This window comes from Rhinatrema bivittatum, chromosome 5 (assembly GCF_901001135.1).
Source record: "Rhinatrema bivittatum chromosome 5, aRhiBiv1.1, whole genome shotgun sequence".
NCBI lineage: Eukaryota > Metazoa > Chordata > Amphibia > Gymnophiona > Rhinatrematidae > Rhinatrema > Rhinatrema bivittatum.
Window position 1 is genome coordinate 227,394,945 of NC_042619.1, and position 27,852 is coordinate 227,422,796.

General features: G+C 44.1%; 1 protein-coding gene across 2 annotated transcripts in view; it reads left to right on the forward strand.

The window, feature by feature from the left end:
* The first annotated feature begins 16,790 nt into the window (after positions 1-16,790).
* The window catches only part of PHEX (phosphate regulating endopeptidase homolog X-linked), a 275,511-nt gene continuing 264,449 nt past the window's right edge, over positions 16,791-27,852 (forward strand). The window contains exons 1-2 of one of the 2 annotated variants that reach the window (XM_029603400.1): positions 16,791-17,422; positions 24,437-24,502. In XM_029603400.1, the coding sequence (XP_029459260.1) occupies positions 17,296-17,422; positions 24,437-24,502 (193 nt within the window). In that variant the 5' untranslated portion in view covers positions 16,791-17,295. Of the gene's footprint in view, positions 17,423-17,787; positions 17,881-24,436; positions 24,503-27,852 lie in introns of those variants that run through there. The other variant, XM_029603401.1, reaches the window with a different exon arrangement.

Here is a 27,852-nt window from a genome sequence, read left to right on the forward strand (position 1 = left end):
CTCCCGAACCCCCCCCCAAATGACTTAAATAACCTGCGGGTCCAGCGGCGGTCCGGAACGGCAGCGGTCCGGAACGGGCTCCTGCTACTGAATCTTGTTGTCTTCGGCCGGCGCCATTTTCCAAAATGGCGCCGAAAAATGGCGGCGGCCATAGACGAACACGATTGGACGGCAGGAGGTCCTTCCGGACCCCCGCTGGACTTTTGGCAAGTCTTGTGGGGGTCAGGAGGCCCCCCCCAAGCTGGCCAAAAGTTCCTGGAGGTCCAGCGGGGGTCAGGGAGCGATTTCCCGCCGCGAATCGTTTTCGTACGGAAAATGGCGCCGGCAGGAGATCGACTGCAGGAGGTCGTTCAGCGAGGCGCCGGAACCCTCGCTGAACGACCTCCTGCAGTCGATCTCCTGCCGGCGCCATTTTCCGTACGGAAACGATTCGCGGCGGGAAATCGCTCCCTGACCCCCGCTGGACCTCCAGGAACTTTTGGCCAGCTTGGGGGGGGCCTCCTGACCCCCACAAGACTTGCCAAAAGTCCAGCGGGGGTCCGGAAGGACCTCCTGCCGTCCAATCGTGTTTGTCTATGGCCGCCGCCGCCATTTTTCGGCGCCATTTTGGAAAATGGCGCCGGCCGAAGACAACAAGATTCAGTAGCAGGAGCCCGTTCCGGACCGCTGCCGTTCCGGACCGCCGCTGGACCCGCAGGTTATTTAAGTCATTTGGGGGGGGGGTTCGGGAGGGTGGGGGATTTAATTTAAAGGGTCGGGGGTGGGTTTTAGGGGGTTTTAGTGTGCCGGCTCACGATTCTAACGATTTATAACGATAAATCGTTAGAATCTCTATTGTATTGTGTTCCATAACGGTTTAAGACGATATTAAAATTATCGGACGATAATTTTAATCGTCCTAAAACGATTCACATCCCTAATGCTCACTACCCTTAACCAATAAGCCTTTATACTGTTGATAATAAACCCCATCATTGCTCTCTGCTTCAACAGAAGGGGGAAAAAAGGAAAAGAGGAATTGGATTCAGGCAGCATCCAACAAGGTTCCTGACTTTTATGATCTGGAGAAACAAACATGGGGGTAACTTGCTGATGCGGTTGTTCCTACCCTTAACCAATAAACCTGATACTTTTGATGCAACTCCAACATTACTCTCTGCTTCAACAGCAAGAGATAACGGGGAATTGGACTCAGACAGCAATTATCAAAGGCCATGATGTTTACAGTCTGAGAAACTGATAAGTATGGGGGTGACCTGTACGGCGTGGCAGACTGGATGGACTTTGTTCTTTTTCTTCCATCGTTTCTATGTTATGTTTCTATATGAGAGAGCATAAATGAATGCGAATGTGAGACAAAGTGAGCAGTTCTGTGACAGACAGCATGTGAGTCAGTGAGCATGTATGAGAGAGAGCGTGTAATCTACTGAACATGTGTATGAGAGAGAATATCAATATAAGGGAGTTTGTGTGAGAAAGAACTTGTGTATGAAACAGAGAAGAAAGGTTTTGCATATCTTCCACACCTTACTAATCTCAGGGTGATTGGAATCTAAAGTTCCCAGGTACAGAGAGGAGGTGGATTTATTTTAGCTTTAATTTTAATTATTAGGTGTTTGCTGTATCTGCTAGTTTGAAATATTTTATTGATGTATGGGACAGTTAAAAAATGTTATATGTTTTTAATCATTGGATGTTCTTTTCATCAGCTGTTTTAAAAAGTATATTCTTTTTATGAGTTTGGTTTTACTATTATGACTGGTGTTTTATATTTCGTGATGTTATTGTTTGATGCTTAGTGAGGAATGTTATTTGTTTATCCATTCCATACAGAGTCTGGCTTGTTGAGGTTTCAAGTTCCGTTTTTGTCTGCATGTTTCTATTTATACTTTATTATCTCTTCATTTTGTATTTGGTGAGGGTTTGTCTGTGTTCTACATGTGACTGAGGTGAGGTATTCTGCTAGGGTGTAGCAAATTTTCCTCCAAGGAGTGAGTAAGTGTGTACAAATTTTTTTTTTTTCATGTGAGCAACATTTTTTTAAACCAATAATTTGAGTGCCAGAATTAGTGTTCTATTTCTGTATATAGCACAAAGAAAAATTTATGTGAACAATCATGTAAAACCTGTGGGGTAGATTTTCAAACCGCGCGATTTGGCGTACTTTTGCTGGCGCATCAGGCACAAGCAAAAGTACGCAGGATTTTAGTAGATACGTGCGTAGCCGCTAAAATCCTGGATCAGCGCGCGCAAGGCTATCGATTCCATATAGCCAGTGTGCGCCGAGCCGCGCAGCCTACCCCCATTCCCTCCGAGGCCGCTCCGAAATCGGAGCAGCCTCGGAGGGAACTTTCTTTTGCCCTCCCCTCACCTTCCCCTCCCTTCCCCTACCTAACTCACCCGCCCGGCCCTGTCTAAACCCTCCCTTACCTTTGTCGGGGGATTTACGCTTCCCGGAGGGAGACGTAAATCCCCGCGCGCCAGCGGGCCGCTAGCGCGCCGGGACGCTACCTGGGGGCGGGTCTGGAGGGCACGGCCACGCCCCCGGACCGCCCCGGGCCGTAACCACGCCCCCCGGCCTGCCCCTGAAACGCTCCCGACACGCCCCGAAAACGCTGCGCGGATCGGGCCCGCCCCCCGACACGACCCCTCAGAAAACCCCGGGACTTACGCGAGTCCCGGGGCTCTGCGCGCGCCGGTAGGCCTATGTAAAATAGGCGCACCGGCGCGCAGGGCCCTGCTCACCTAAATCCGCCCGGATTTAGGCGAGCAGGGCTCTTAAAATCCGCCCCTGTGAGTATTGCTCTAAAATGTATGAGCAATCGCTCACACACTCAGCTTAGAGGGAACTATGGCATAATGTTTCTGTGCAGGTATCTATAATAGCTTGACTTGTTCTGTTTTCCTAATAGCAGGTGTATTGGTGTTTTAGGGTCTCATGTAATATTTGCAGTGTTGCCTTTTCATAGGTAGGGTTATTACTGTTTGAGTACTAATAGTTAGTGCTGTTTTCATATGGAAGGTTTACTATATTGCAATTTAATTTACTCAAAGCTTTCTGAAGGCTGAACCCACACTCAACACCCTTTACAATCAGCTTTAATAACATATGGCTGCAGGTGGCTTTTTTTCTGGTTGGTACCATAGTAGTGCATGTAAATAATATATATGTTGTACATGATATTTTTACATTAGAAGACTGTACTTTGTTATTTTTCATGTAAAATCTGTTATAAATTACCCTTGCACCAGCCTTGGCTCCACAAGAGAAAGCAGGATTCCCATCTGGAGTTAGTGGCTCTCCCTCATCTCGGACAGGGCTTAAGGTTTGCTTGTTTTTTTTTAATAAGCCTAGTGAAAAATTTGGATCACTTCTGGTCCCCTTTCCCCTGGAGAAAGTAGGCAGAGTGAAGCCTGGAAAATTATAAAAGCATCAGACTGCGTAGTATGCAATAAGTGGGAATGCACTGGAGCGGTGGGAGGGTGGCAGAGAAGTGGAGGCAAGCTACAGGACGGGAGAGAGTGAGCCAGGAGGAAGTACCTGTGCTCACTTCTGTCTGAAGTGACTGGACTGAGCTGTGAGAGGAGCAGTTAGCTATGGAACCAGCAAGTTTCAGAGTGGGATTGGAACAGGAGGAGGAGGAGGCTGCTGAAGAATGAGGAAGGGCTGGCAGCAAGCAAGAACTTTACACTATGATCCGGTAGTGCTGGGGGTGGGATCATGCACTGTATGAGCACATAAGCAGCAAAACAACACCAAGGGTCCATCAAGCCCAGCATCCTATCTCCAACAGTGGCCAATCCATGCCATAAGAACTAGAGATGTGAATCGGAACCGGAATCGGTTCTGATTCCGGTTCCGATTCACATCGTGGGTTTTTTTTTCGTCCGGCCCAATCGCGGTTTTGTTTATCGGCTGCGCCCGAGCCGATAAACAAAAATCCCACCCGACCCTTTAAAACTAATCCCTTAGCTTCCCCCACCTTCCCGACCCCCCCCCCCCCAAAAAAACTTTTTACAGGTACCTGGTGGTCCAGTGGGGGTCCTGGGAGCGATCTCCCGCTCTCAGGCCGTCAGCTGCCACTAATAAAAATGGCGCCGATGGCCTTTGCCCTTACCATGTGACAGGGTATCCGTGCCATTGGCCGGCCCCTGTCACATGGTAGGAGCACTGGATGGCCCCCGATTTCTGATGATTTTGAAAATATCGTGCGATATTTTCAATCGTCCGAAGCCCGATTCACATCCCTAATTAGAACCTGGCAAGTATCCAAAAACTTAGTCTATCCCATGTTACTGTTGCTAATAATAGCAGTGGCTATTTTCTAAGTCAACTTAATTAATGGAATTCTCCTCCAAGAACTTATCCAATCCTTTTTTAAATACAGCTACAATAACTGCACTAACCACATCCTCTGGCAACAAATTCCAGAGTTTAATTGTGCATTGAGTGAAAAAGAACTTTCGCCGATTAGTTTTAAATGAGCCACATGCTAACTTCATGGAGTGCCCCCTAGTCCTTCTATTATCCAAAAGAGTAAATAACCAATTGTTAAAGGTTATGTGTGTTTTGGTGGATCCTTGGGTGCTGTGGAGATGACCATGCCCACGGGGAGGAGCCCCATGAGAAGCCACAGCACTGGGCTAGACTCATACACACAAAACATAAATAGTTCTTTATTTAGACAGCTTGAAGAGAGCCACCAGGTGGCAGTAGTGAGGCAGTCCGTAGTTGCAGTCTCAGGGACCTCAGCAGAGGGAGCCCTTCATTCCCAGTGAATGAAGGGCTCCCTTCATTCACTGGGAATGAAGGGAGCCCTTCATTCCCAGTGTTTGTTGTAGCTGTGCGATTCCACCAGGTATGTTGTAGATGGTATAGGCACCGAGGCAGAGAGAGCAGGCCCTCAAGGAGCGAGTACCTGTTCCCTGTAAGGCACCTGAAAGAAAGCAGAGGGCACCCGAGGAGCGGGTACCCAGGTTAGCGGTTACCCTGAAGGGCAGAGAGAGAGCTTCCTGTGGCAACACGGAAGCGGCAGAGTAGCGTAGACAAGAACGGATTTGAGTCCTTGCTAACTCGGGGAGCTAGCAAATGAGGGAAGGTAATATACCCGGATGGTGTGATTTCAGCATGAGGGAATGCCCTCGAGGTTTGCGCCAAAGGTGGTACAAAGACGTGGGTTGCGCGCACGCGCACACCATAGTAGGTACCTGGGAGGAGCAATGGCAGGAGGCTGCACCATAGCTGTTCTGAGGATGCCAGAGAGGTTGGCTTGTAGACGCGGTGGTAGCCATCTTTCCCAGGTAAGCGGGAGGAGCCATGAATAAGGTGAGGCAAACAGGGCGAAGCCGTCAAGGACCGACGGATGCAACAGTACCCCCCTTTAAAGGGCTTCCATGCTATCTCCTACCAAGTCTTGGTTTTTGAGGATGGAAATGATGAAAGACCTGTAGCATCTCTTTATCCAGGATATTAGACATTGGTGTCCAAGACTTTTCTTCAGGGCCATACCCTTCACATGACAGGAGGTATTCCCATACTCTGCCTCATCTTCTCACATCGAGAACTGCATCTACTTTGTATTCGATGTCTTATTCTGCATCAATCGGTGTAACATCAGGTATCTTGTTGGAGAACTCACTAAGGATCAATGGCTTCAATAGTGAGACGTAGAATGTATTGTGGATCTTTAAAGTAGATGGTAGCTTCAGACTGTAGGTGAGATTGCCCAGACGTCAGAGAATGGGAAATGGTCCAACGAAATGAGGAGCGAAGCAAGCTGATGGAAGTTTAAGTCTTAAGTGCTTCATGGAAAGCCAGACTTTATCATCAGACTTGAAGTCTGGAGCCTTGCAATGATGAGCATCATATCCTTTCTGCTTTAACAAGCATCTCTTTGGTCTGAGTCCAAAGTTGTTGGATATCTTTGGCAGTAGATTGAGCTGCCGGGGACAACACTGATAACGGAAGTGGCAGTGGTAGTAGTGGAAGTCATCCGTAGACCAATTCGAATGGTGTTGATCCAGTGGATGTTGCTGGATGAGAATTAATGGTAAATTCTGCCCAGGGCAACAGTTTACTCCAATCATTCTGGCAAGTATTCACGTAGGCACGAATGAACTACTTGAATGTCCTGTTCATCATTTCTGTTTGCCCGTTGGATTGAGGATGGTACGCCGAGGTAAAGTCGAGGGCAATATCGAACTTCTTACATAGTGCCTTCCAGAAATTAGCTGTGAATTGGGCTCCTCAATCAGAAACTATGTGCTTAGGCAAGCCATGCAGGTGGAAGATGTGCGAAATGAAATGAATAGAAATGTTTCCTTTTGCGGACAGAAAATCCAAATATTCCCAGATGTAGCCCGCGCCACTCAGGCCAGAAGGAAATATTTTCTTTCCTTGAAGCCTAGAGTGGTGGCGCTGGGTGCTATGTTTTTCTTAAAATTTCCTTGTACATGTTTTATTAACTATCAAGGGAAGAAGTTTGGATTTAATGATCCGACTCATCTGGAAACATTTCTAAGTGATAAAAATCAAGCGGTGAATTTGGAGACAGACGTTCAATAAATTAAATTACTCCACTATCCTCCCTAGGAGTATATTATGAGTATATATGAACATGAAGGTTTATTTGTCTAAGTGTTTATTTTAAAGTCTCCCCCAATTATGGTTATGCCAAATATGGAAATAATATGTTTAAGAATTGTTGTTTGATTTTTTTTTTAAGGATATTTGGTTATGAGATTTATGTTTTTTCATGATTGTATTAATGAAGAAAAATTTAATAAAGTATAAATAAAAAAAAAACAAAATAGTGCACAGACTCTACTTTTTGCCTTTATGAGCTTATAAGGCTCGTATCATTATGGATAAGAAATGTTTAAAATGTGTAGCATCAGAGGACACTTTTTTCATTGTTTTTTTCTTGCATAAATATCTGTTGGAATGGTGGACCCTTGAGCCAAGACGAGGTTGATACAGCCGCCAGGGGATGACCCCTGGCAGTCTCGTCATCTGGAGGCGGTTCAGGGAGAGAAGACCCAATCAGGACTTTCACCAATACCAGCCCATGTTCCCTGCAGGTTGAGCCCTTGGGTGCCAGGGCCAGCAGAACTTAGGTGTGGGTCTTACTCTAGGCGAGGAACCAGAAGACAGGAAGCTGGAGCAGCGTTGGGTGAGCCAAGGGTCGAGGCAGGCAGCGGAGAAGCAGAGTCAGAGGAAAAGCAGGGTCAGAACCAGGTGAGCAATCCAAAGGAGAGAGATAAGAGGCAGGAAGTGGAGGCAAAGACCAAGAGTACCAAGGTCAGGAGCAAGAACGCAGGAACCAAGACAAGAATCAGGAACGCAGACAACTCGCACTCAAAGGATCAGCAGGACCCATTAGGGATGTGCAGAGCAAAATTTTATGTTCATATTTTTTATGTCCGAAAGGGGGTCCCACTTGCGGCCAATATGGACATAAAAAAAATCCAATGAGTTGGGTATATGTACATATGTGCAAAAAAAAAATTTAAACCCCCTCACCCTCCTTAATCCCCCCCCCAGACTTACCACAACTCCCTGGTGATCGAGCGAGGAGTGAGGACGTCATTTCTGCAATCCTTGGCGAGAAGCATGTGACGTCGGTGGCACGTCGAGTGACGCGGCGTCACGTGATTCCCGGCTCGTTCGCGCCGGACGGCTCGTTCGGCCCAAAAAGAACTTTTGGCCAGCTTGGGGGGGCCTCCTGACCTCCCCAAGCTGGCCAAAAGTTCTTTTTGGGCCGAACGAGCCGTCCGGCGCGAACTCGCCGGGAATCACGTGGCGCCGCGTCACTCAGACGCGACGTCACGTGATTCCCGGCTCGTTCGCGCCGGACGGCTCGTTCGGCCCAAAAAGAACTTTTGGCCAGCTTGGGGGGGTCAGGAGGCCCCCCCAAGCTGGCCAAAAGTTCTTTTTGGGCCAAACGAGCCGTCCGGCGCGAACGAGCCGGGAATCACGTGACGCCGGCGTCACTCGACGTGCCGCCGACGTCACATGCTTCTCGCCAAGGATTGCAGAAATGGCGTCCTCACTCCTCGCTCCATCACCAGGGAGTTGTGGTAAGTCGGGGGGGGGGGGGATTAAGGAGGGTGAGGGGGTTTATATTTTTATTTTGGCTCAACAATCGCGATTTCCCACATATCGAACATATCTATGTTCGATATGTGGGAAATCCGATCGTTTATGTCGAATCAATTTTTTAAGTAAAAAAAAAATATGAGTTGCGTTTTACTAATGCGGTCAATCCGAATGCACACCCCTAGGACCCATTGCTGAGGCAAGGAGGAAGTGGCAAGGCAGGGTATTTATACCTGCTTTGTCTGACATCATCTTCCCGGGCCATGGGGAACTTTCCCGCCGCTGACCCTTTAAATTCCGAGGAGCGGCATGTGCACGCGCCTAGGGGAGCCTACAAAGAGCATCGGTGAGTGCCATGAGGGAAAGCTGCAGCGGCGCCTGCTGGTGCCAGCAGCCAGGAGCAGCGATGGAGGGAGCTGGAATGGGCCTTCTGCCCGACAAGGTGAGGGGACCCGGTTGCAGTCTCATGTGGCCAGGGAGCCTAACAATATCCAAAAATTTTGGATAGATGTTTTGCGCACATTTCAATTTGGGCAGAGTGTTCAGTAATGTTGGATGTCAAACTATCAGGGTCATTGATCAAAATGCATTATGGCGTTAACGCATGCGATAATAACAGTAGTGCATGGCGCAAATGCAAATGTTTGGAAGGGGTAGGATCAGGGAGGAGTTTGGGCAGGAGTTAGGAAAATGAGGGGCAATATTGCACTGTGAGATAGTATAACGCATGCTATCACATAGTTTTAACACTGGAAATAACTACACCTTTTTTCCTGGCGTTAAGCTGTGCGATATGCATGAAATAGCCATAATACAATTCACGATAAATTTTTAGAATTGCATTTTGGCCATTTCTGGGCTTAGAAGGAGAGAGTAGTGGAGAAAGAGAGAGAGAGAGACACTTTGGGGAGGCCCTCACAGTGTGCAACTATTTATATTTCTATAGGAGGGCCACCTAATAGGTTGAGGTGAGGTGTTGGTGGTGATTTAGGGTTTAGGGGCCAGTTTCTCATGTAGAGTGAGACATACGAACAGCACAATACACCTAGGTGAAGATTTGACATCATTTGGAGTGAGGAAAGTCTTAAAAAATTAAATTTTGTACTATGTTATTTTGCCCTAGCTTGATGGTACCCTGTTATAGAATCCATCAACCTAGGGTGAGAGAACATAGTAGAAATGGCATGTCTGACTCTACATGAGAAACTGGCCCCTACACCCTAAACCACCACCAACACCTCACTTCAATCTATTAGGTGGCCCTCCTATAGAGATATAAATAGTTGCACTCTGTGAAGGCCTCCGCAGAGTCTCTCTCTCTCTCTCTCTCCCCCCCGCCAAGATGAGAAAATAGGAATTATTGCACCACATGATACTGATGTGAATTGGTATATTATCGTGTAGTGCGGTAATTCTAAAATTTCCCTAAATTCTCCCCTTTTTCTTATCGTGGGAATTATCAATGCATTATTATTGCATTTTGATGAATCTAGGGATAAGTTTGTTGGATATTTTGAATGACTGTGATATATCAGAGGCAAATTTGCTAGTGTTTATATGAAAGGCAATTTGTGTTAGGGTTTTGAGGTGTTGGAGTGGATTCTTGGGTACTGCGGTGATGGCCACTTCCACGGGGAGGAGCCCCATGAGGAACCGCAGTACAAGGCTAGACTCTATACACGCAGACACAGAGAATTCGGATTTATTATGCAGCTTGGTGTTACTGCCAGGGATGGCAGCAGTGAGGTAACCCAGTAGAGTCAGTCCTGGTGTCCTCAGGAGAGGAGACCAGTCCCACATTCGTATAGATCAGGGGTGGGCAATTCCAGTCCTCGAGGGCCACAAACCTGTCGAGGTTTTAGGGTATCCTAATGAATATGCATGACATAGATTTGCATACAACTGAGGCAGAGTGCATGCAAATCTCTCTCATGCATATTCATTAGGGATATCCTGAAAACCAGACTGGTTTGTGGCCCTCGAGGACCGGAACTGCCCACCCCTGGTATAGATGGTAGGCAGCGCAGGGTGGAAGAGAGAGTCCCGGATGCAGACTCCAGCGCAGCAGCTGAAGATGAGACAAGCTGACAAAGTTAGTTACTCATTGAAGTAGATAGCTGTATTGATGAGAATCCTGGCAGGCAGAAGTAGTAGAACTGCAGGCACCACAGTAAGGAGAGCAGGCCTCGAGGAGCGAGAACCCAGTCTCCAGGAATAGTACCTGAAAGAAAGCACAAGGGCCCCCGAGGAGCGGGTACCCAGGTGAGAGTTAACCCCGAAGGGCAGAGAGAGCTTCCAGCGGCTGCTGGGAGCGGCAGAGCAGCTTAGACCGGAGCGTATCCAATCCTTGCTAACTCAGTTTGTTAGCAAACGAAGGGCAGGCTAAATACCCGGATGGCGTGATGTCACTCGGAGGGGACGCCCCCGAGGTTCCCGCCATGACGTGGATAAAGACGTATGTGGTGTGCGCGCGCGCACCCTAGGAGGCCCTCAGGAAATCCATGGTGAACACCGTCACCGCTGCTGTTCTGGGGATGCCGGAGAGAGCGGCATGAAGATGCAGAAGCAGCCATCTTCCCAAGGCTTGAGGAGAGAGAAGGAAGAAAGGTGAGGCACAGAGGTCGAAGCCGTCTGAGTCCGGACGCAAGAATTTGCATAATAAAAGTGTATATTAATACAACGGATATCTGTGATTCTCCTACCTTGGAAATGTGGCACAATCTATTACTTACGAAAAGATTACCTGTGCTTAAAAGTACTATAAGAAAACAAAATTGCTTTCTACTAGAATCCTTCATATACTCAATGTAAATGCATTGAGTATATGAAGATCAACTGTGGGGGTTAAGGTAGGAAGGAAAAAAGGGGGATAAAAGGGGGCAATAAGGGCTGAGGTGACCTGAGATGCTCTTTTTGAGAAAAATCCATAATATTTAATTGTTAGAAATTTTGCTTTATATTATATTAGTAATGTTTATAACTGAAGAGTTGTATTTGTTAACTTTGATAAGCCTTTTCCTCAAAAAACAAACTCACTAGAAAATAGGGGTGTGCATTCGTTTTGAACTTAAATGTAAAACGCAACTTATTTTTTTTTTTTAACTTAAAAAAGTGATGAGGCGAAAACGATTGGATTTCCAACTTATTCAACATAGCTATGTTGAATAAGTTGGAAATCGCGATTGTTGATCCTAAATAAAAATTTAAACCCCTCACCCTCCTTAATCCCCCCCCCCCAAGACTTACCAAAACTCCCTGGTGGTCCAGCAGGGAGTCAGGACGCCATTTCTGAACTCCTTTGCGAGGAGCACGTGACGTCGGCGTCACGTCGGAGTGACGTGGCGTCACGTGATTCCCCGCGCGTTTGCTCCGGGACTCTCGTTGCACCCAAAAGGAACTTTTGGCCAGCTTGGGGGGGTCAGGAGGCCAACACGATTCGAGTGCGGGAGGTTGTTCCCGGACCCCCGCTGGACTTTTGGCAAGTCTTGTCGGGGTCAGGAGGCCCCCCCCAAGCTCGCCAAAAGTCCCTGGGGGTCCAGCGGGGGTCCGGGAGCGATCTTCTATGCTCGTGACGTCGGGGAACATGAACCAAAATGGCGCCGGCGCTACCTTTGCCCTGTCATATGACAGGGCAAAGGTAGCGCCGGTGCCATTTTCTATCAACGCGCCCGCCGCCCGAGAGTGGAAGATCACAACGGGACCCCCCCACTGGACCCCAGGTAATTTAAGACATTTTGGGGGGGTTCGGGAGGGTGGGGGATTTATTTTAAAGGGTCGGGGTGGGTTTTAGGGATGTTTTAATGTGCCGGTTTTCCCGCCCTCCCCCGATTCACGATTTACACGATATTTAAAAAAACAAAACCGCGACGATCCGATTCCCCCCCCCAGCCGAAATTGATCATTAAGACAATCGATCACACGATACACATCTCTAGTTGATTGATGTTCTGTTCTCTCATGAATGAAAACAAAGGAAGACTTTGAAGAACTTCAAAGCAACTTAAAACATGCCAATGTCTATAATTTTCTTTATTTTGTCAGCCATGTTGGTATATTTAAAATGCAAAGAATTTCATCAAATGATGATCTGGCCTTATAGTGCAGAAACTGATCCCTGTCAGAAAGAAATGCATGAGTGTAGACTTTCTTAACTGATTTCCTAGGGTATCCTCTTGCACAAAGCCTGGATGACAAGCTCATTAAACTGTTTCTCAAACTCCTTGTTCTCTGAGCAAACTTGTTGCAAGCGGAAAAACTGTCCAACAGGTAACCTGTCATTTGGAACAACTTGCCGACTGACCTAAGATTGGAACCCTGCCTTCTAACCTTCCGGAAAAAACTTAAGACTTGGCTCTTCCTCCAAGCCTTCCCTTAATTTCTAAAATGTCAACATACTTCTCAACCAGACTCAGCCCAATTGACTAGACTCTCGGACCAGTCCCAGTATATACATATGTATTTAACCTCTAGTTTTTGCTGCCCTTCTACTTCCTGGCTACTCTAGCCCCCAAGTTCAATCTCCTTGTTATATGTAACTGTGCTTTAGCCTTCTTGTTATATGGTTATTTAGTTAGTCCCTAAGTTCCATGTAAACCGGTTTGATATGAATCTTTTCATGAAGGTCGGTATAGAAAATGTTAAATAAATAAATGACCTGCATTTGAACTGACACAGATGAAAACTCTCAGACCGAAGCAAATTATTTCTATCAGTTGTTTTGTGATGCAATGTGGTTTGAATGCATTGCAAAGCAATAATGGAGAGAAAACAAATCTTCAGTTATTCAACTGAACATGTGGCAAATATAATCCAGGAGTCTTCATTATTTTCTGATTCCTCTTCAACATCACAGGATTTGTTAGGCGAATTGACTAGTCTCCACAAATGAGTAGTGAGAGCAGAATTACACAGGGCAACGTTGATTGAATATTAAGCAAAAGAAAATCCCAAGGGGCCTCTGAATCAACAAGGATTCATTAATATTCACAGAGAACATTGAATTTCTTTCCAAATGGGTGGCGATTTTAAATAAATGCTCCTTAGACTTGATGCTTATAATCAATCAGACCAAATTTACTATAGAGGAATTTAAGGTGGAGATGGTTACCGAGAGAAGAGGATTATAAACAAAGAACCTCTTTTGATGTTTTCATTTCATCCTTAGAAAAACTTAAACAATCTATAGATAAATTTAAGGCAGATATTGAGAAAGGAAAGATAGAGAGACATTTCATCATGATGAGCAAGATTATGACATGTCTAATGTGTATCTGTAGCTGAACTGAGGACCCCAGTTGGAATTAGTGCAGAAAGCTAAAAGAGTTATCTTTGCTTCTTTGGATGAATCATCTAGTGGCTCTGATGAAGATTTAAGAGAAGACCATCAGTCTTCCAAAAGTTTTTTTATGGATGAGGGTATCACTCACCCAGGTCAAGATGACCACCCAGAACATCATACAATTAGCACCAGCACGGGGATACCCTGTGGCGCAAACCATTCACAAGATCACAATTGGCTCAGTATCGGCAGTGATCAACTTATCAGCTTATTCATTGTCACCAACTGAAAAGAAGGTATTGAATTAGGGTTTATCCTTTGTACCCACAATATTACCTAACCCATTTGAAAGTAGGGTATTTTGTACCGTCTTTTTCAGATACTACAAATTAAATTGTATTTTTCATCAAAAGGTGGTACATCTGATCATCCAGTAGTTAAACTCCATTCTTCCTGAAATCCTCCAGGGCCAATAGATCTCCATATTTTCACATTTCAAAATTTGGTTTTGCAAGATCTCATGCATATTGAACAGGAACCCTGTCATACATTTTTTTATTTATCATCTGAGGGAAATAGGGCATTGAAATCATTGGCATCAAACAGGAATATAACTATTAAACCAGCAGACAAAGGAGGCATGATAGTACTGATGAACTACAGATTACATTCATGAACTACATAGACAACTTGATGACAAGCGATATTACACTAAGCTTGATTCAGACCCCACCCCTAGCCTGCAGCAGAAGATTAATATACTTTTGAAGGAAGCTAAGACATTTGGCTTTTTGACATCTAAAGAACTGTTTTATTTCCAAATGGAATCACCTCAAATACCAGCAATTTATGGTGTTCCCAAGATACACAAGACATTGAATAATCCGCTGTGTAGACCCATCCAATTGGCGAATGGATCTTGGATGGAGCCTTTGACACATTTTGTAGATTTATTTTTTGCAGCCTTTTGTACATCAAGCAGCATCGTACATTCAGGACACCGTGTACATGTTGTGTAAGTTGATCTCAAGTAGTCAGCTAACTCCAGAAAGGGTTCTTTGTCAGTTTGGATGTTGAATCTCTGAATACTAATGTACTTCAACAAGAAGCATTACAGATAGCAGCAGAGGTTTTAGAATGGAGAGATCATACCCAACAAATTCCATCAAGTTGTTGATAGAGTTAGTGGAATTAGTTTTATGCAACAATTTTTTTCAGTTTGGAATGGATTTTTTTTCATCAAACACATGGGGTAGCCATGGGTTCACCCATGGCACTGGATGTGGTTACTCTATATCACCATATTTGAAGAAAGTTGTCTATACATCCATAATTTTCCAACATGTGCATCTATGGTCTCACTTTATAGAGGATATTTTTTTCATTTGGCATGACAGGGAAGATCAGCTTATTTAATTTCATCAATGGCTCAATCAAATGGATTTAAATTTGAAATTTTCCATCTTTTACAGCAGATCCCAGCTTGCATTTCTGGACATTTTGGTCATAAAATCTGGAATGAGCTGGATAAAAGCATGAATGTGCAGCTATTCCTTAGGACGCTCACCCATTGTTACTCATAATGTGGCATTCTCCCAGAGGATCAAGCACAAAGATAAGTGCAGTTTTACAAATGATTAAATTTTTATGTACAAAAAAAGAAATGTTTTAAAAAAGAACTCACAGTTGTTCAACAAGGATACACATTTAATACTTTATAACCGATGATTATAAATTACAGCACATTTAGGGGAATGTGAAATGCAGCCTTAGTCCTATATGAAGGTCATTATATAATTCAACTATTAATCGAATGTTCCTTGTTTTCCTTGAATTTTCAGTCTCCCAGTTTCACAAGATCCTTTTGCAATTTCTCACAGTCCTCTTGTGATTTAACAACATTGAATAAATTTGTATCATCAGCAAATGTCATCATCTCACTCATTATTTCCATCTCTAGGTCTTTTATAAATACTGTATGATAAACAGCAGTGGTCCCAGTACAGATCCCTGGGGCACCATTCACCTTTCTCCAATGAGAAAATTGACCATTTTGCCCTACTCTCTATTTTTATAATTCTAATCTCAATCCACAATAGAACATGACTTCCTGTCCCATTACTTTTTAATTTCCTCAAAATCCTCTTATGAGATACTTTGTCAAATGCTTCCTAACCTTATAGTTATTGTACATACATTAATTACATCTAAATTAGATTATTGCAATGCACTATGGGTTGGCCTTCCTGACAAAAGTATTTATCGCCTGTTGCTGCTGCTGTGGCAATCTTTGCTGCATTATAAGTGGCACTGACTGAATGATCATCTGAGAAGAGATATCCCTCCTGCCATCACAGGCAGTGAGGCTTCCTAGTGCTTCCTAGTGCTCCCCATCTCAGACGGGCAATGCCGTCTGAGATGGGGAGAAGCCATTAATTGATGCATTGGCTGGATTTCACCCTTTTATTTAAACGAAGGCTTGTTTGGTTCTGAGAGCAGAATCATCAGGACTTTTGCGATGATGCAAAAATTGCTGCAGATCCATCGATTGAAAACATCCCAATGTGTTTCCAGTGAGGGGAAAAAGCACAGCCAAAATGGGTGCAACTTTTTTACTGGAGCAAAACTTTGGAAAATGTTCTTGATGGAATAAAGCCCTACACGGTTTACCAGTGAGTTGAAAAAATTAAACTTAATAGATAAACATATATATTTGGACATTTTTATGTAGTAAAGTGATAAAGAAAAATAATTGATAATGTTTTCTCTGTTCAGTTATATTTTCAGATCCCTATGTTTAGGGAAATAGTTGAGGATGGGCTGCCAGGAACACCATCATTTGGTTTACCAAAATAATTATATATATAGTAATTTAATATAAGGTTCTGAGGTTTTTTGTGTTTTAGGAAGGCTAGCATTTGGCCTTGATTATACAATCCCATGGGGGATCTATGTGGTGTTTTGAAATGAAAGTAATTGAAGCCTTTCCGCATACGCGGAACCTATGTGGTTCCTTCAGCTTTGAATTGTCAAACACTGTCGCTGTTTTTGCAGTCCTGCATGAGTATAATTTTGAGATTATGTTGGATGCTCAAGCATGAGTTAAAACTCTGTCTCTCATGCTAAAAAGCCCAAAGAGCTTAATACACGCACTGTTGTATGCATATAGTCGTCTGCTAAAATTCATAGCCCTCCTGGGAGGATGTGAGTTGTTTTTTTTTTTTTAAATATATGTAGGCTGTTTTAATTGCCATGCTCTGCTGCACGAAAACATGACTCTGATTTCTGGCACACCGCCATGCACAAACCCTCCCAAAATAAAATGCTACAGGATGTCCCAGGAATCCCTGCAAAAGTTTAAAAGGCATTTGCAGACACCACAGAGCTTGTCATTTCCAAGGCTTTGTGATTAAAGATAGGTTCTTTCAGGTACTGTAACAGAAATATTTTCAGCCGCACTATAGACTATCGTTCATAGCCCTTAATAAATTCCGTTTAAAAACCTACAACTTTTTTTTTTTTTTTTAAGTTATGTGATTGCAGAATTGTAACTTCAAACAGCAGAGGCAGCTGTCCAGCTACATGTGCTGAGCTCTTGAGGAAATGGACTACTATGCATAAGAGGCTTTAAAGAGGACAGGACTTGTGAATAAAATAGCCCCTCTCCTACCCCTCCACACATATCTGCCCTGCCAAATTCCTGTCTGACTGCTGCTTTCTACTGATGAAAAACTAAAGAAAACAGTGAGAGGGTTTTTTTTTTTCTGTTCTCTTTCTGGGAAAAGAACATTGGATGGCAGAAGCCTGAACTGGTAAATGAGAAAGCCAGAGGCTGGAGTGCTCAGTGGAGGTAACTGTGAATCGGCAAGTCAAACCAGATTTCCTCTGGATCCCTTTCTGAGCCTGTCCTGTCAGAATCATGGAAATGGAGGCGGCGGGGAATTCATCCAAGCCGGGTGCCGGAGACCTCACCAACAAACTAACTCGAATAGCCCTTTGTGTCTTCATGTGTGTTGCTGGCGTGCTTGGTGTTATACTCTTATTGGGTAAGTCGAAAGCTCTAAACTGGTAGTGTGGCATTAGTTGAGCAAAGTCAGAGCTAATTCCAGTGTCCTGCTTGAGAAACAGAAAAGGCAACTTGTCTTAGTTCATGGGTTCACTGCAGAATCGACCAGGTAGAACCACTTCATAGTTAACTGCGTGTCATCCTAAAGGAATGTTTTGTGCTATTTGATGCATTCCAGCTGCTTATCATTTTGTTTTAGTCATAAGTTCTGGGGAAAAGTTTAGATTGTGCAAGTGTGTATACTGTAGTTTACAATTAATGCTGCTGTAAGCCAAGCAGCAAAGCCCTCTGAAAAGTATCATTTCTCAACTTGGGAAAGAGAGGATTTCTCCCCTTCATTAAAGCCACAAGCTGAGCTATGTCAGTATATGTTTATAGATATCTCCAAATTACATACTCATGATAGAGGACTACAAAATCATGAAGACACTTGAATAGGTAAATATGAATTGGTTATTTACTCTTTTGGATAATACAAGGACTAGGGGACACTCCATGAAGTTAGCAAATAGCACATTTAAAACAAATCAGAGAACATTCTTTTCACTCAACACACAATTAAGCTCTGAAATTCATTGCCAGAGGATGTGGTTAAGGCAGTTAGTGAGTGGGTGGGTGGGTGGTTTTAAAAAAGGTTTGGATAAGTTCCTAGAGGAGAAGTCTATTAATTGCTATTAATCAATAGGGAGTAGCCACTGCTTGTTGCTAGCATTAGTAGCATTGGATCTATTTAATGTTTGGGCTCTTTCCAGGTACTTGTGACTTTGGAAACAGGATACTGGGTTTGATGGACCCTTGGTCTGACCCAGTATGGCATGTTCTTATGTTCTTATATTTCTATATCTCTCTCTCTTTATCTCTGTTTTTTGGGGGTGGGATGGAGTGATGGGGGGAGGGTTGCAGAGGGAAGGACAGAGTTAGTGGCTTTATAATAAGGATGTGCAATTAGCTATCAAATGTCAGTCAGGTGTATTTCAGTTTGGTTTGACTTCAATGGGAAATTCAGGTTTTCCCTAGTTCCACAAGGGGAAATCTGAAGTGAACTCAGTGAACCAGAGAAAAATTCCTAGTGGATCCTCTTTGCATTTTCTCGGGAAAATACAGAGGATCCATAAACACATAGGATTAGTAAACACATAGAGGATTTGTTTACTACAAATGGAGCTTTTTAAAACTTTTTTTGAAAGAGATTCTTCAAATCATTATGACTGATCCCCCACCAACTGTTCTTGGGTTTGGTGAACCCTTTTTTAAATCCATGGTTGCATTTCCTATTTATGGTGGGTTAGCAACTAGGAAAATTAGTCCAGTCCAGGGAAGAAACCGTACATAAAAGCTAAAACCTTGATCTATCCCTTTGAATCAAAATGCGAAAGATGGAAGAGTGAGATGAAAAAGATGTCCTGAACTGTTTTTTATTTTTGAGAAGTTAATTATCTGATGCAGTTATAAGTGAAACATGGTTCCCTGTTGGACCACTTTAGTTAGGATTATGCACTGGCTAAGTACTTTTATTGTGCAAACAAAAAAAAAAAAGTGTTGTGATGTTAACTGGGACGCATTATTAGAACTTGAGAACCAGGAGCAGTGTGAGATCTGTCCCAAGAAGCCGAAAGGTTCGTGTCTGTGAGGAACCCTGTTTTCAGTTCTTTTCGGCTATCATAACTAAATATTTTGAATAGCTGGGGATAGATCAAGGTTTTTGCTATTTGGTTTTAATAATATTCCAAGACATATCTCCTATTTGGAAGCGTGAGGATAGAATTTCCACTTGTTACATGGTATACATTGCTCTCCATGCCAGTTCTGGGCTGTTGTGAGAACAGATATCCAACAGGAATTGTTCTGCTGCCTTGACCTGTTAAAAGCACTGCATCAGTTTACGGTACACAAATAAAACAAGATTATTGGAAACTGCTATATGTTGGCATGCTATGCTTCACTTTAATAAAAATAGTTGTATTTACTTTTTCTGGCAGACCTTCTCAGAACTTTAAATACATTTCAGATGAATATAAAAGTGCTGTGGGGATTCACTTTAGCAAAAGGACTCAGTATAGCTTGAACCTATCAAACGTTTCCGTGGCTTGCAAAGATGATTGCTACATTTTGGCCATTGGATGCAGGTGCAATTCCTGGTATTTTAGCCAAGTAATAGCTATGGGTGTTTATTCCCTTTCTCTGCTAATATTTCCTGCTGAAGATTTATAAATATACTGAAATATAAGACCCAATGTCTACAACATGATACTTAATACAGGAAATCAATACATGTTATATATAGAGATGAAAATAGAGTGTACCTTCATACGATGCGAACCTGTCAGGTTCTGCTATCGTGTCTGTGAGCCACAAAACGGCTTCTAATCATTAGGTACCTCTATAGGATGGTTAGATTGTGTTATTGTCCACGAGTATTGCACTTATCTCATGCTCACACAGTATTGCACTTATCTCATGCTCACACAGTCCGTCGGACTGTGTGAGCATGAGATAAGTGCAATACTCGTGGACAATAACACAATCTAACCATCCTATAGAGGTACCTAATGATTAGAAGCCATTTTGTGGCTCACAGACACGATAGCAGAACCTGACAGGTTCGCATCGTATGAAGGTACACTCTATTTTCATCTCTATATATAACATGTATTGATTTCCTGAAGATTTATAAATGGCATTTCTTATGTTACCATGTGAAGATCCAGAGTGTGTCCCTTGGCCCAACTGCCTAGGTTTCCAACCAACATCAGCAGATGCTAAGGCAAATAGCTTCCCTGACACTAAAAGAGGGCATTGGGTCAGTTCTGTGTTTCAGGCTGCAGTGCTACTTCATTGCTGCGTCGGGGTCCAGGTTGAGGAATGAAGGTGGCAGCCACAAACGCCTCAGGGTGTCAGACTCATGAAGCTCCAGTTGCTTGGTGTTATGGGGCCATCCTGCTCCTGAGCAATTCTGTCTTTCAGACACCTCATTAAGCACCTTGATTATACTATATCAGATGGTGCATCCATTTTTGCTAGAGGTAAAGATGCTAATCTTTTTGCCATGACCTCAAATTCCTACCTAGGGTTGTGTGTTCTGTCCTGCAAGAAAAACCAACCGATAATAGGAAATGCAGCAATGTGTAAGAAAAGGCTTCGGCGAACCCATGAACAATTGGCGGGGGTCAGTCATAATGATTTGAAGATCCTTTTTCAAAGGAAACTTTAAAAAGCTGCATTTGTAGCAAAATGAACATCAACATCACTCCGGAAAACCCAAAGAGAATCCACTCCGAATGTTTTCTTTGGTTCACTGGGTCTGCTTCAGATTTCCCCTTGTTAGACCTAGGGAAAAACCTGATCTTCCCATTGAAGTTGGACCAGATGGAAATATAACCGATTGACGTTTGATAGCAAATAGTGGCTTTTAAAATGAGGACATACAAACAAACTCTGTCCTACACTCCACCCCACTCCCAAAAAATAGAGAGAAAGTTATAGATATATGTGTATGCGGCATGAAGATATGTATACACACATACTCACATACTTCGGCTTGTGGCTTACAGCATGGGAGAAATCCTCTGTTTCCTAAGCTGAGAAATGATCTTTTACAAAGGGCTTTGCTGCTTGGCCTATGGCAGCATTAAGTGTGAATTAAAGTACTCAACACTTGCATGGGCAAGCTTCTGTAACTGGGCTCAGAGAAGACTCTGCTCATTTGTCCTAGTAAACAGTGGGGGCAGCGAGGAACTGATGCAAATTCAAGTCTTCCTCTGGATTTTGCTGTGGGCGTTGCTGCAGCTCCAATTGAAGCAATTGTGGCTTGCTCTGGCTTCCTGTGGTCTACTAAAGAACCAAAGATTGTTATGCCATATATATATATATATATATATATATATATATATATATATATATATATATATATATGCATGCGTGCGTGTGTGGGTGTGTATACACACGCACAAGGTCCATAGTGGGTAATCTGGAGAGTGGAAATGTTATCCGGGCAACTTTACCTGCATAATTTTGCTCGGATATTCAACAGAACATAGCAGGATAAGTGTTCTACTGAATATACCTGGATACATTTATCTGGGTAACTTTAGGATGGGCATTTTTTTTCAATCAGATGTACCCGGTTAACTTTGCCCTGGGTGGCGCCGAATATCAGCGTTGCCCAGACGAAGTAGAATTGCACCCTGGGAACACCTTCAGCGCCACCTGTTGCTGTGTAAATATTGTGCGGGTTCTATGGTACTTTGGACCTTGGGTGATTTTTTTTTACCATAACTGATTATGTGCAAGCATAACTATGTAATAAGAGTTATATCACAATAATATGTATGCTAACCCCTTCATTAACACTAGAGACATCTGCCAGTATAAGTTGTGGAATGTTATCTATCAGGTCTTAGAGGTGGTCTTCCTATATAAAAGCAATGCCATTGTCTATTCTTTCTTATGCCCTACAATAAGATGTCAATCTGTCCAATTGCTAGAAATGGATGGCCAGGGCACCAGATATGGTTCTGAAATATTAAATGTGAAGCTGGGATCCAATTCTGAGCAAAGGCTCATTTAAACCCAAATTATTATTACCATTATTGCCTTTCATGATCATTCCCTAACTTATTTAAGAGATTCTTACAAGCAAGGCGAAGAGCTACATGTCATTAAAGGTAAAAAAAAAAGTAAAATCTTTCAGTGCACATAGCTCGTCTCACTTATTGTTTTTACTTGGATAAGGAGCCACATCCCACAAGTGGTCAAGCTTCTACAGCTGGCAGCTTGGATGATATCCTTCGGCATGAAGTGGGTTGGCCAATTGATTTATTTCTGCTGTCATCTTCTATGTTGAATGATCAGTAGTCTGATGTGGGCAGTACAGAATGTGCCCCCTAAACTCAAAATACCACTAGGATGTCTTGTCAGAAAACTGTGAAGTAATGAGAAATACACATGAGTGTGAAGCTTCTCTTCTGATATTATCTGGGAAGGCAGGGGTCACAATCAGTCCTGCGGCTAAGTCCCTGTACAGTTCAACATGCCCTGGGACATGGATTCTCCAAATGGGGGAAAGACAGGCCTTTAGGGCCTAAGGAGTAGAGAGCGTCTCTTGCTGTGGGAGCTGTTTCACTAGGTGTATGCTGTGGATGGAGACAAGCGACAAAGAAACAGACGGGAGGCAGACGATATGTTGCTGGATGGATTTATGACTGCAAGTGGAACATGATTGGAGTTTTCCCAGTTACAGTGGGCTACAGCGAAACATGACTGAAGTTGGGCTCTTCTCAGAATTCAGCACATTCTAGTACCTGTGTACTCAGGAGAATTGGTCTATCAGATCAGTTATTAATTATTAACATGAACAAATCACCAGAAACACTTTTGGATAATTTCTTTTTTTTTAATATAAAAGGAGGGGTTATAGAGACTTGTGATTATAATGGTATCACTAGCATGTGAATTGTATCACAATGTGCTAAATGAAGTTTTCCCCCCACAAAAATAATTTATAACATTGCACTGAACATTTGAGTTGTTTAAGGATCTGGGTCCTTTATTTATTTATTTTTTTTTTGCATACGTGCATACCCAGTTTCTTCTAACTTTTTTTGTGGTTACTGTAAAAAAAAAAATCTTCAGATGAAATGAACTGATCTGCAAACACATTTATTCTTGGTTGCATTCATGTCTTAGTTATTTTAAAACTTCTTCATTATCAAAGTTATTTTCAGACTTCTCCTCTATTATGGTGTATAAAGCCTAATACCATTTTAGCCTCACTTCAGTTTTACTTTAAAAACCACTCTCGTGTACCAGTTACTTCCATCACACAGTCTGCTTTGCTATTATTTATCGTGTTCAGGTCTGATGTAGTTTCTTGTACTTGTTTTATTGTTTTGGGGTTTTATGTTAACTGTTTATGTATGTTTGTATTGTAAGTCACCATAAACTTTGGAGTGTCGTGATGGATAAATTCTTTAAATTTACTTAAATAAATAAATATCTGTGATAGTGTCCCTTGGTATTGGGGTCCTGAAATGGTCTCACCCTCCAGGGCATGCAATGGTAAGAATTCCAGGTAGGCCAGGGGTCTCCTAGATGAAGCAGAAGTTCCTTCTCAGAAAAAATACCTGATGTCCAGATGTACTTCATTCTTTCCTGGGGCAGAGACTCCAGTGGGGGTCTGTAGATGAACAAAACTTTTTACTCTCCCTTCTTCTCTCCAGATGGTAACTTGGGATCTTTCAGGATTAAAGGTCCAGGCAGCAGGGAAAATAACTCTTCTCTTTTTCCCACTCTTCAGCAGGAAGGGCAGCAGCAAAACAACAAAAAAAACAACTCAATCACTAGAGCAGAGCTAAAAAGCTTTCTCATCCTAGTCCTTCCCAGAGACAGGGGAATTTTCCCTCCTTAAGCAAGGGCCAAGGAATCCAGAAAAACATCTAAAAGTAAAATCTAGAATTTCTCAAACAAACTGCGAAAAATATTGAGGCACCCTCTCCAGCCAAGCTGTGGACTGAAAAGGTATACTGCTTCCTTCCTAACCTGGAAACATAAGGTTGTAAAGTCCAGCCTGCTAGGAACTAAGGGACCAAAGAAAATGACAATGCTTCTCCTTCTAAAAATGCCAAACTCCTATTCTGCCTGCCTTTGAGTACCACTCAAGTGGACCTCATAGGGGGTGCCATAAGAAAAGGTAGGTTCCTATACCCCCATGTCCTAGACTAGGGCCATCTAGTGGAGATCGCAAGGGATAGCCACGCGAGGCTGCAATAACACCGCTCTGGATTGGTGTTTAATTTTTTCTATACATAGGGATCTAGGAGCAAATTTGGCAACCCAGAATCTCGCTTCAGTTCTCAAGCCAGCTAATGGCATCCTGCTGCACACCTGAGAAGGCAGAACATGTTGTATTTGCCTGTTCTAAATCTGTATCATGTTTGGGTTTTGCCTCCAAGTAACATATTATTCCTCCCCCCTTTTTTTTGTTTCTGTTTCTTAGTTAGCCAAGGGCTGATAACTTTTGACTCAAAGAAGTACTGCTTCACTCCAGAATGCATTGAAGCTGGTGAGTAATTATTGTCGTCTTCTTTTTTTTTGTTTTTTTTTAAATTTAAACAATTGGTACACACAGATAAAAAAATTACAAAGAACATCATAAATGTGGATCAGCAATAAGAGTACATAAACAGGCTGGATAAATCAAATAGTCAGAGACTTCTTATGTTCTTATGTAAAAGTCTTTCACAGTATCATAGAAATTCTGAAAAGTGAATCAAAAGCTGAATATTAAAGGAAGTCACCCAAATCTATCCCAGTAGTACCAAAACTTACCCCATACCTTATCATATTTTTCTGCTATTTTTTGTTATGTCTCCAATAGATAACTCCAAACAAAGTACTCTGGAGATGCAAAATGTTTTAACTTAATATGGAAGCAAAATAGGTCTCTGTCATATTCCACAGAGGTCCTGGAGGCACATCTAACCAGTCAGGTTTTCAGGATTGCCACAATGAATATGCATGAGATAGATTTGCATAGGGATCGTTTTTTGACGATTTAAAAAATCGCCGATATTTTTTAAATCGTCAAAAATCGTTAGAGTGCACGATACAATAGAAATTCCCCCGATTTATCGTGAAAAATCGTAAATCGGGGATTTGGGGGGAGGGCGAGAAAACCAGCACACCAAAACAACCCCTAAACCCACCCGACCCTTTAAAACTAAACCCTTACCTTCCCCCACCCCCCCGAACCCCCCCAAAACTTTTTACGAGTACCTGGTGGTCTAGTGGAAGCCCCGGGACCGATCTCCCGCTCTCGGGCCATCGGCGCCATTTTGATGCCACTAATAAAAATGGCGCCAATGGCCCGATAAAAAAAACCCAACCCACTGACCCTTTAAAAATCGACCCCTTAGCTTCCCCCACCCTCCCGACCCCCCCCAAAATGTTTTAAAATTACCTGGTGGTCCAGTGGGGGCGCGGGGGGCGATCTCCCGCTCTCAAGCCATCGACTGCCACTAATAAAAATGGCACCGATAGCCCTTTGCCCTTACCATGTGACAGGGTATCCGTGCCATTGGCCGGCCCCTGTCACATGGCAGGAGCACTGGATGGCCAGCCATGGCCCGGACCTCCGTTTCGCCTGACCACACCATTGACTCTCTCCAAGCATGGACCTTCACTTCGCCTGACCATGCCATTGACTCTCTCCAAGCCCAGACCTCTGCTTCGTCTGACTATGCTATTGCCTATCTCCAGACCCAGACCTCTGCTTCGCCTGATTATGCTACTGCCTATCTCCAGACCCAGATCTCTGCTTCGTCCGACTACGTTATTGCTTATCTCCAGACCCAGAACTCTGCTTCGCCTGACTATGCTACTGCCTATCTCCAGACCCAGACATCTGCTTCATCTGACTATGCTATTGCATATCTCCAGACCCAGAGCTCTGCTTCGCCTGACTACGCTACTGCCTATCTCCAGACCCAGACCCAGACCTCTGCCTTGCCTGACTACGCTCTTGACTATCTTCGTGATCAGATCTCAGCCTTGCATGCCACTGCCTTCGGATTGTCGCCAACCCTGACTCAAGCCTGCTCTTTGACGCCTCTCCAACTTACTCCCTGGATGTGGTTTCTTCAGGCTTTGGCATGCTTTGGTTAAGCACCCTCTGTCTGTCTCCGTTCCATTGGCGCCCGAGTTTCCAGGACATTACCCAGTCCAGAGTAAGACTGTACAATCTCTCACCTGCTGTCTCTGGGCTGAACCAACTCTTACTTTGACTACACACAGAGGCCCACCTAAGTCCTGCCGGCCCCGGCACCCAAAAGCTCAACCCGTGGGGAACGAGGGCTGGTATAGGTGAAGCTCCAGCAGCCTCTGTCTATCAGCCCACTCCACCTGCCGTTGGTGGGGACCTGTAGGTCTTTACCTACGGGTTGCATCAACTCCACCTCGGCCTAAGGTTCCATCTCCGACACAATAGGTTGCAAAGGCAATGGACTCAGTGGAACCACGTGCCCTCCAGGCCATTCCAGGCCTGGCATCTAAGGTACAAGAACAGCAGCAGTTTCTTGAGGCATTGGCCTCCTCCATTAATCGTCTGCATGCCCGGCTTGATGCCTTTACCAGTAATCCGGATTCTACGCTGGCTCCTCCTCATCCACAGCCACCATCAATGATGCCTCAAGCGCTGTTGGCCCTACCAGCGCTCCCACGCTTCAACGGTGACTCTAGACTCTGCAGAGGGTTTATCAACCAATGCTATATGCAACTCGCTCTGCAGCCCTCCATCTTCCAGGATGAGCTGACCAAGGGAAGGTGCGCTGGCTTGGGCTTCACCCCTATGGGAACGATCGAACTCCCTCCTAAAGGAGTTATCGCAGTTTGTGGCTGTGTTTCGATGGACCTTTGATGATCCTGGGCGGCATGCCATGGCAAGCACCAGCTTGTTACATCTTTGTCAAGGTCAAAGAAGTCTCTTAGACTATACCATTGAGTTCCGGACTTTGGCTTACGAGTTCGCCTGGCAGGAAGACTGCCTTCAAGCTATTTACCTGGATGGACTTTCATCAGAGCTGAAGGATGAGCTGGCTGCAAGGGAGCTCCCTTCCTCTCTCGAGGACCTTATAGACTTGACAGGCTGAATTGACCACCATCTCTAAGAGCATCACCGGGAGAGTCGGATGCCCAAGAAGCCCTCTCAGGTTCGATCCTGTTTGCCACCGACCACCAACCCTGTCCCACTAGGGTCCCTATTGTGGCCAAGACGGAAGAGCCCATGCAGTTGGGCCATGGGCGGCTGACACCGGAAGAGCGCCTCCGGCGGAGACAAACCGGTCTATGTCTGTATTGCAGAGCACCTGGCCACCATCTACAGACCTGTCCTGTCCGTCCGGGAAACTTCCCAGCCTAAGTTCAGTAGGGGTCCTGAACTTGGGTGCAACTTCTCCAGCCCCTCAATTGTCTGTACCGGTCACCTTGATCTGGGACACCTGGTGCTTCCCAGTTCTTGCTCTGGTGGATTCTGGAGCAGGAGGTAATTTCATTCTCAAGGATCTAGTTCAGCTCCTGGGTTTAAAGACCCATCCTCTAGAGACCTCCTTGTGCATAGCATCTATTTATAGAGAACTGTTACCTGGTCAAATCTTCCTTACCACAGAAGCAGTCCAACTGCACACTGGCGCCCTGCATACAGAAGAACTTAAACTGTTAGTATTGGAGAAATCCATCCACCCGGTAGTCCTAGAACTCCCCTGGCTTCAAAGGCACTCTCCCCAATTTAATTGGGGTTTGTTGCAACTGGTGGAGTGGGGCCCTGCCTGCCACCAGTCCTGTCTTCAGAAAGTGGTACCGCTACCCATGGTTCCTCTGGCTGCCACTTCTTCAGGTATACCCGCTCCTTAATCGGAT